The sequence below is a fragment of the Athalia rosae genome, chromosome 6 (assembly GCF_917208135.1).
Source record: "Athalia rosae chromosome 6, iyAthRosa1.1, whole genome shotgun sequence".
NCBI lineage: Eukaryota > Metazoa > Arthropoda > Insecta > Hymenoptera > Athaliidae > Athalia > Athalia rosae.
The window spans coordinates 1,523,245-1,532,491 of record NC_064031.1 but is presented as its reverse complement, the minus strand read 5'-3'; the positions used below and the strand labels follow the sequence as shown (position 1 = coordinate 1,532,491).

Here is a 9,247-nt window from a genome sequence, read left to right as displayed (position 1 = left end):
TAATATTTTAATGGTTTTAACCGAGTGTAAGTATCAAATTAAATAGATAATTATCCAAAATAATAATTACAGCTTGCGACAGAGTAAAACGTGTTAGAAGTATGTGATAATTTCTATCGCGAGAAAAAATACCCCTGTTCCAAGTATAAAGAGCTGGGCCGAGAAAAAATATAGCTGGATAGCGCTCGCCTGCCCGTGGTACTTGGCGGCGATTCGCTGCCGCGAATCTTGATATGCGTTCTAGAACAGAGAATCCTTTTTGCATTTGAAAGCTATGAGTTGCTAAATCAAAGTAAAAAAAAATCGAATGAAAATCAGTTTGATTTTGTAAATTTGTGCAACGATGTAATCCATTTATATTAGATCTGAATAACTCATCGACGGAACTGTTCAACTGAAATTAAGACTAAAAATGAATTTAATATTTGTCAGGCATCACGGCTGCAGATCTTGAAAAATACAAGTCCAGTACGATCAGGTTTTCGTGACGTAGCTCAATCATTCTAATATCATAAGAAAATTGTTCGAATAATGTTTGTCGCCTTTTGTTATTAGGATAATTTAATACGAATTTTTATTTGGAATATTTTTTTATGCATATTTCATGTTGAAATATACAAATCTTTTTACAGGAAACGAATCTCTATCATTAACATCGGCTTTTATTACTTGAAACTTTTGAATTTTGGCTCAAAATATCACTACGATTACCCAATTAGATTAAACATTTCCTAAAAATGTTCCTATAATTCTATTATGCTCACTAATCGCATCTTTTCGTGATTGAATTAATAGCGAGGTAATTTCCACCCACGGACTTTACAGCGTGTAATCATCAATTTTCAAATATGTATATTTTGAAATCGATTAAAAGGGGTAAATAAAATTTAGTTTCCAAAAGCACCCATGTTTACCGCAGCTGGGGGGAAACGGGGATAATTTTTATGACACGCACGCCGTACAAAAATACTCAAGTGTCAAGTGCGTGGTCTTCCGAGATCTCTTGATACCACGATGGATCTTTTAGAGAAAAGCTTCATGTACACGCGCTACTAGCTTGATGAAAAATGAATCAATATATTCACGTTAAATTTACTTATATAACGATATAAACAAAGATGGCAGTATTTTGAGAATCTTTGTGTTCTTATGAACTTTATTTTCATGAATTTAGCCTTAAACAATAAGAGGCCGTGTTTAAATCACTCCTATTCTTATCTCCTCCTTTTTTTCAAACACTATCTGCCTGAACGGATTTTTAGAGATTTTAAATACAACTTATATTCCATAACTAATTGTAAGTAGGCATCATCGATAACTAATACTATGCAGAAAAAAGTGACATGATATAGGTATAATATCAAGTTTTACTTAAAAGAAACGTGTTCAGTTTAAAATACCGCTGTAGTAATTTGTTATCGTGTTCCGAATGAAAACTTTAAAAACATTTTGTATAAAGTGTAAAGTCAATAAGTATGTGAATTGTATCTGCATCAAGATTCAAATATGAATAATAAATTATTATTAAGAGGAAAATAACTATACATTATCCAATGACACAGCAGCAGACTCGATTGAAATTTCTAATTTACAAAATAGACTTAATCTGAAAAATTCTACAATTATTGTACTTGCACATAAGACTAAATATTTTCAAAAAAAGTTTCTTACCTTTCTTTTTGTTGACTTTCGTTGCATCGATTAATTATAATTGTATTGATCGTAATTGAAAGTGATTGTGGCGAAAATTTTAATAATTAATAGATTTTCATTCAGCTAACTGAAGATTTTTAAACGGAACAAGTTTTTTTCTCATTTCCCCCGATATGTGTGTCATATACAATAACGACTATATAATATATTTATATATATGTATATACAACAGATTTATACATACAAGAAACACATTCACACACTCATTTTAACATCGAAATGTAACGTCTCCAAGGGTTACGTCAAATGAGAGGGAAAGCCCTTTGGCTAATTTTTGTTTTGTGTGTTTCGTTTTTCGTATTTGATTTTACTCAAAGCCGGATACCTCAAAGTTTGCATCACATCTTTTGATCGACACAGTCCGAAAACAAACTCGACCTACCCGGATACCTTACTTGTTTAGCACAGCTAAAGAGATCAAAATTGGTTTCTCAAGATATTCGTTTTAATTTAGAAACCGATTAGATAGGTCTGGAATATTTTTCGACCTCCTTTTTACGGCTGTTTAGTAATTATTAAAGCATGGTGAACGACGAGATATTTTTTGGTAAATTGTCCCGTGCAACATTCGGTGAAATATTCTTTACATTTTTTCGTTTTGCTTAATCTCTTTCTTCTTTCTCATCTTTCCTAGTTTCGATAATAACAATCAGAGATAATAACATGTAACAAGATCCAGCCCAAAGCGCCGTGTACTACGCTAAGTACATACATATATGTATTCAAAGTTTTTTTTTGTTTGTTCTTTTTTTATAATTTTTTTTCCAAAAATTGTAAATGTATCGTTGAAATTTTCTACTGATAATATCGAAAGTTAAATAGTTAACACCGAAATACAGCAAAGAATCTGTTTTCAACTTCTGATCGAATGAATAATGATGAATATTTTCATATTCCCAATGAAGACGACTGACGATCAACAGTTATAAACAAATAACACGGGAACATATAACGCTAAGCTGGGTGTTCTTTGCGATGCCAGAGTCATGATTTGTCATATATAGTATTTATGCTCCAAAATACGATTTTTAAATAGCCAGTAAAAGCTAGAATTTCAGAATATAGTTACGGGTGGATTGATAATTGTCTTTTTTTTGTTCTGTAATTGTAATTGAGAAAAATCTAAGTTACAAAACATGGCTTGGGTACGCAGTATTTTAATTAGGATTATTGTTAACACGCTGGTAACAACTATCCTTGACTTTTGGATGGAGTAAGCAATTCGATTATCGCCGAACGGACGACCAATAAAAATGAGATACTGACCATGAAAATAAGTTAATACTCTGGGCAACGTGTATGCTGTATGCGAGGACCAGTTTTCATTGGATTTGCTGGATGCGTCTCACAGACGTGCACCACAATACCAGGTTGACCTGAACCTCCTGGGTGCAGTTCGTGACTAGCTCCTGGAAAAATCAATTATAGCGATTCACTATGCAAACTTACAAATTACTATTCAAATAAGCAAAAGAATATTCAGACCTGGCGATAGGTTAGCAATGGCCGCCAGCAAGTCGTGATTGACGAGAGGCTCCCCTTCTTCCCGAGGCTCCCATCCAATCGGTGGTGATGCGGGAGGTGAGATCAAAAACTGTTTCGTGGGCGCTGGCGGGTGAAGATGTTGGTCCTCCATATCTGTGCATGGGTATTTATAATTGTTAACTTTGGTAATGAATTTGAGGACCCAGGGTGGTAGTGAAGAAATTCAGACCTATGGGCGTTACAGGTTGAGCGAAGTAACAGTTGATATCTGTTTCTCCGTAGCGTGTTTGGTGCAGTTGTATTCTTGCGTGAGCCGCTGCGCTAGGTGAACTGTAGTTGACTCTCATTCGTCTGAAGGATCGGAAATATTGAAACGTTGCATCTTCTCCAAATTGTTTGAATAAGGTCTCTATACCGCTCTGTAGGTTTATAAAAGAATATCATCATCACCCGTTATTAGGATCTTAAAAAAGGACCTTTGGCCCAAAAATTTAATACCCTGATCTGAGCGTCCTTGAAAACCCTAGGGTCAACATTGGTAACAATTACAGAAGTCGGCAGATCTTCGTCACGGACAAGTTCGTCTATTGTTCTCTTATTTGCATCTCCCCGATCCCTTTCAGCCTCCAACTCTAGTTCGAGCTGCTGGTAATTCGGATGAAGATTTGGTAGGCCATCCACTTCGTTTATTATTATATTTTCTGTACCTTCCATGGAGTCTTGCTTACTTCCAAGGCTCGACTTATGTTCACCGTCCATTATAGCTGTGTAAGAAATAGAAACGTACGAGATGAAACTTCTTGTAATACACATTGCTTCAGAGATATCTTGGAAAGTTGTTCTGACAGTAAAAATCAGAGTAGTGATTATAGAGATTGTACTTTGTCACGATATGATAACCTAGTGAAAGAAATTTATACTTGGAATTGAGAATCTGTCAATCTTTCGGAGTTGAGTTTTAGTAAGAGAAGAATTACAAGAATTGTTTTGAGATTCTTCCAGAACATTAATTGCTTAGTATTCTAAAATGATTTTAAATGAACACACACACACAGATTTTACTATCATTGCAGAGTCTAGCGATGAGCTGAGTTCTGAATTCTGAAGGATGAGCGGATGGTTATTTGAACTTGAACAAATTTATGTGTGAAGACGGAATTTGAATTTGGCATTAGCTCCGACTCAAGATTTACACTCATATTTTGTAATGATACAATTGTAAGATGGCAAATGAAAATGTTAGATGATGGCCAGGTGGATTTAAGTCGTGCACTTGTTTTCGAATTTGCGATTCCTGAACAAACTGACGTTTTAACATAGAGAATTTATATTGATTGCGATAATTTGGCAAGTTCGTCTGTGAGCGAAGGTATCTTGTCGTTCAAGGAGTCTTACTTCTTGGTTAATAATTGGAGTGAGGATTCTATAGCACGTACATTTTTCTCGAGGTACTGGTATGACAATTTCAATCCAACTTTTCAACCCCCCGAGGGAGAGGACCAGCCGTGTTGGGGAATCAATCCAGGTTTGAACTTGACACAATGCAAAAATTAACATCTACTTCTGTTTACAGAGTCTTATGGATCCCCTATTCAATAATTCCAACACCTTTGCCCTTTCAAATTTGTCAATTTGTATTTATTATTTTTATTATTATTGTCGAATCGACAGAGCGGCGATTTAAGTTACCAAATCAGTCATCACTCGATACAGTCGGTAATATCAACGACAACCTAAGGGATGACGCAGAGCTTGCGCATCCTAGATGCATCCCACTGCACTACTAAGTGCATCGTTGCACCTTGCACCGGAGAGAAACGAAGAAATGCCTAGTGGCTCCCACTGTACCCTAAAAACTTCAAGATAAGTCGATAAATAAGAGATTGTTTTAAACAAAAATTTGTCATAGATAAATGTCTCGCATGCTATGCTGATTTGAGGTAGTGTTAATAGATGAATTAGCCTAACAAATTCTTCCGAAATTTACCTGCGTAAGTATTATTGTTGTTGTTTTCTGCTCGGTATATTAATTTTTACTCTGAAGTCATCGTGCATCAAATAAGCACGAGCCGTATGTCTAACCACTGCATTCGTTGCTCTGATAAATGAAAGTTTTGTCTCCAAATAAACGAAATACAGCCACTAATTGGTGAACTGAATGCCATGGTTGAGAAGCTTAGAAAGAATTTGTTGAATTCGTACATAAATGTCTGACGAAAAATATCTTCGATTTTGTAGACATCAAGAGATGGGTCGGAAAAGAAAACAGCGGAAAGAGAGCAGTTCAGAGGAGGACTCGGATAGCTCTAGGGAAGAAACTTCATCCGACAAAAGTGAGCCAAAAGAATCATCTTTGCCTAAGCACCGCAAGAGACAAACAGATAGAGATACTCGAGGAAAGACTAAAGATACTCAACAAGATCGAAACATAGAACGATCGAGATGGGAAAGTCCGGATGCAAGAAAGCGTAAGCATATCAGTCCTTCGAGTCAGAATCAACAAAGACATACGTTGGCACGGGAAGAGAGACGGCGAGGTCATCGAGAGCGCTCAGATGCAAACGATTCCAAGACAAAATGGGACAAAAATGATAAGGAACGAGAAGTTGATAGGGATCCAGAGAAGCGGCGTAACGAATCAGACCGTGAGGATAACAGGAGCAAAAGTGGTCCTGATAGTCACAGAAGACGAGAGCCACCGGATAGAGATTCCCATAGAGAGACTCGGACACATGACAGACAGAATAGGAATGAAAATCGCGAGAATCGACATAATGAATCGCAAAAACAGGATGACAGATTTGAAAATAGGAGACACAGTGACAGAAACTCTCCCAGGAGGGATGACGAGAGAGAAAAACGGAGTAGGAATTTTAATGGGAGAAATAATAATGAGAGAGGTAGACGAGGTGGCAGGGGTAATAGATTTGGAAATAACGATGGACCAAGGAGTAGGTTTGATGGTTCAAGGGTGAAGAGTGAACCTTCACCTGAATGGGGTAGACCGGATGCCAAAGATGAAAAGGATAGTAAGCCAGTGGAAAAAGAAAAGCCAAATTTCGAACCTTCTGGAAAGCTGACTGAGGATGCAAATACAGTGAATGGGGTGGTGATCAAATATACTGAGCCATTAGAGTCGCGTAAACCCAAACGTAGGTGGAGGCTTTATCCGTTTAAGGGTGAAAAGGCATTACCCACTCTCTACGTTCACAGGCAATCTGCATACTTGATGGGGAGAGATCGTAAAGTTGCTGATATACCTCTGGATCATCCTTCATGTTCCAAACAGCATGCTGCACTGCAATTTAGATTAGTCCCATTTCAAAGAGAAGATGGGGGGGAAGGGAAAAGAGTCAGACCTTACCTGATTGATCTAGAATCAGCTAACGGGACATTTGTCAATGATATTAAACTGGAGCCAAGAAGATATCATGAACTGTTGGAGAGAGATGTTCTACGCTTTGGGTTTAGTTCACGGGAATATGTCCTCTTGCATGAACAGAGCAAGGATGATGCTCTTGATGACGACGTTGAAATCCCTGCTGTAGTACCGGTGAGTAATACTTTTTTGAGTTGATTAGGCACAGTTAAATTTGGATTTTTCCCAAATTTTATTGTTCAATGTAGACCTCTACCTCTTGCATTTGCCAGGCAGGAGGTTCCAGCTTTTCTTATCTTATCTGTAATTATTACATTTCAATTGCAGAAATGAACGTAAGTTGTTCAAGAATACATGGTTTACCGTATGGTATATCAATGCACCCTAAAGAGCTGAAGTGCGCAAAGTGGATAAAAATTTTTGAGAACTTTAAAAGGGTTAAAGCGAAGCAAACCTCATATTAAAGAATTCACTGTCATTCAGCAAAGAGGAAGCACTCAAATTCCTTAGATTTCAGAATTGTTTGTTTTATTTCAACAATCCTGAATTGCACACTCCTTAATGTTCTTCGTTATAACATAGAAGACTTATAAAACTGAACCTGTACATTAGCGATGTGAAAAAAAACAAAAACAAACATAAATTAAACATATAAATTCCACCAACCTTTTCTACTTATTCTCAATTATCTTATTTATTTACAATTAGCACTGGTTACATACCTATACGTATATTATTGTCAAATAATTGCGATCATTGCTTTCAACATTATTCGAGTATCAGATACGTTTGGGCACTTCTGACCATTGCGTGTCCAGAGTCCAATTTGAAACAAATTGAAAAATCATCAAATGTTTTTAAAATTAGTACATTAGTCTTCTTTCACTCAAGGTAATATGTACATACAAAAGTAAAAGTATTCCTTACATTAAATACTAAAATTAGAACATCATTTTATTTTCTATACAATAACGCTACTTGAGGAACAATATAATATGTGGGATGCTATGTATGATATTGTTTCAAATGAAAATGAAAAATAAGGGACAATAATATTGGAGTGCAATCATGCTTGTTTCCGAATCGAAAACTCCTCGTCAATTACGCCTTTGAATAGAAAATGCTTAATACTTGAGCGCGTGGTAAAAATCCATCATAAAGTCGATTGAAAAAATCTAGGATTTATATTTTAAAATATAACTATTTACAATTTGATTTATCCTAGTTCAGCGAGATTCATCGACAGCTTAAAATTGCTTATCATTTAGGAGGCACGTTCGTAAGTTAAAACATCTGAGCAGCCGTTGAAATAATTTCATTGCATCAACATTCTTCCTTAGTTTTGTCAATATATAGAGCTTGATAAAATATCTCAACGTTCAACTTCAAATAATATTGTCTTTTTTCTATTAGATATAAACTTAACAATTTTTTATACGTAGCCACAATCATATTGTTTTTTTTTTATGTTCATAACAATACATACATTCATATATACTTATTCATACCTAAATTATGAGTACGGCATCAGGAGAGCTCCAGATATTATTCACCGATAGATAGAATGTAAAAACATGCCAAGAAATTAACATTTATATTTTGTAATAGATCTGATCTTAGAAATATATTATTCATCGCGGCAGTTGAGGCTCCATTTAATCGTATCATACTATCGATTTAATTTATACCTGATAGGCACTAATCGAAACCGAGCAACAAATATCACTTTCAAATTTTACATTACCCGTTTATTCTGACAGTATCCGAATTTATATTTGTATAGGTAGCAACATCGCTGCTATCTTTTTCTTCGTTCGTACTCGGCGCTTGTCTAAGCGAATTCAGTAAGGCACTATTTATTGCCAAGGGGATATTCGCCTTGCCGTTTTGCAGGACTGAATGTGTCCTGTGCAATTTTGAAATTGTATTTTTTCCACTATTTGGGTCGCTCGCAAAACTATTTCTCTTACTACCGTTAGTTTTCTTTTGAGGGAGGGTATTCTGTAAATTTATCAACGACGAACTAGGCCTAGTTGATGGAGCCAAACTCGCGGATGACCCGTGAGAGCTGTTGCTTCTACTACTCAGACTAGTTAATGATCCTTTAACTTCAAGCAAACCTCCGTCACTCTTACGAATCTCTTCGATAGATATCGGAGAGTTTCTAATTGTCATGGCTTTTGAAATGTGATTAGCAATTTTAACACTGTCCAATATATTAAATTTCTCACCAATGCTTGATATGGAAGTTCTCTTGTGTCCCTGCAGCTCCGTACTGGTGGCTGACTCTCGTTTTTGATTAGAAATTCCTTCGGGTTGTTCGAAATCTAAGGCAGGGCATTCGATCTGTGGATTGGCAACTTCTGGGCGTTTTGATTCTCTCTGAACCTCGGTTTTATCTAAGATCTGCGCAGATCTCGGTACTTCGTATCCCCCCGTCGGAATATCTCTAATATCAGGTACATCGTTGTCTGCTAACAATTCTAAATATTTTGGTATCTCACCGGACGATAGTAAGGCGGTTGTATTGCAAAAATCAGGTAGGAATGGTTGCATGTCTCGACTCCCTTCGGAACTGCTGGATTTCCAAGAATTGCCTAAACAAATCAAAAAAACTGTTAATTTCCATCAATTCAATCGTTGATGTTTATTTAATTGAGCTGCGGTCAT

At 36.2% G+C, this 9,247-nt stretch overlaps 3 protein-coding genes across 10 annotated transcripts in view; 1 reads left to right on the top strand and 2 right to left on the bottom strand.

The window, feature by feature from the left end:
- Nucleotides 1–1,127: 1,127 nt before the first annotated feature.
- Nucleotides 1,128–4,903, bottom strand: LOC105690725 (protein sarah). 2 transcript variants are annotated; one of them, XM_012408774.3, is made up of 5 exons: nucleotides 4,635–4,903; nucleotides 3,697–3,962; nucleotides 3,428–3,617; nucleotides 3,199–3,351; nucleotides 1,128–3,122 (listed from the first exon to the last, which is right to left on the bottom strand). In XM_012408774.3, the coding sequence occupies exons 1-5, from the start codon at nucleotides 4,753–4,755 to the stop codon at nucleotides 2,992–2,994; spliced, it is 861 nt and encodes a 286-aa protein (XP_012264197.1). In that variant the 5' UTR covers nucleotides 4,756–4,903; the 3' UTR covers nucleotides 1,128–2,991. The 2 variants fall into 2 exon arrangements, with proteins under 2 accessions (XP_012264197.1, XP_012264198.1); XM_012408775.3 differs by having other exon boundaries at nucleotides 4,594–4,772.
- A 129-nt stretch (nucleotides 4,904–5,032) lies between these two features.
- LOC105690733 (smad nuclear interacting protein 1) lies at nucleotides 5,033–7,242 on the top strand. Its single transcript, XM_012408798.3, has 3 exons — nucleotides 5,033–5,189; nucleotides 5,437–6,751; nucleotides 6,905–7,242. The coding sequence occupies exons 2-3, from the start codon at nucleotides 5,447–5,449 to the stop codon at nucleotides 6,908–6,910; spliced, it is 1,311 nt and encodes a 436-aa protein (XP_012264221.2). The 5' UTR covers nucleotides 5,033–5,189; nucleotides 5,437–5,446; the 3' UTR covers nucleotides 6,911–7,242.
- A 2-nt stretch (nucleotides 7,243–7,244) lies between these two features.
- Nucleotides 7,245–9,247, bottom strand: part of LOC105690732 (proto-oncogene tyrosine-protein kinase ROS) — a 29,140-nt gene continuing 27,137 nt past the window's right edge. For all 7 annotated transcript variants that reach the window (XM_048656873.1, XM_048656872.1, XM_048656871.1 and 4 more), the window contains one exon: nucleotides 7,245–9,174. In XM_048656873.1, coding sequence (XP_048512830.1) covers nucleotides 8,318–9,174 — 857 coding nt within the window. In that variant the 3' untranslated portion in view covers nucleotides 7,245–8,317. The remainder of the gene's footprint in view (nucleotides 9,175–9,247) is intronic.

Bases quoted from the DNA above. Each gene is read 5' to 3' on its own strand.
- LOC105690725 (XM_012408774.3), bottom strand. From the start codon at position 4,755: ATGTTAATTTTTGCATTGTGTCAAGTTCAAACCTGGATTGATTCCCCA. The intron at 3,618-3,696 runs GTATTAAATTTT...ATAAACCTACAG, and splicing joins TCAAGGACGCTCAGATCAGG to AGCGGTATAGAGACCTTATT. The intron at 3,123-3,198 runs GTCTGAATATTC...TGATTTTTCCAG, and splicing joins CATTGCTAACCTATCGCCAG to GAGCTAGTCACGAACTGCAC.
- LOC105690733 (XM_012408798.3), top strand. From the start codon at position 5,447: ATGGGTCGGAAAAGAAAACAGCGGAAAGAGAGCAGTTCAGAGGAGGAC.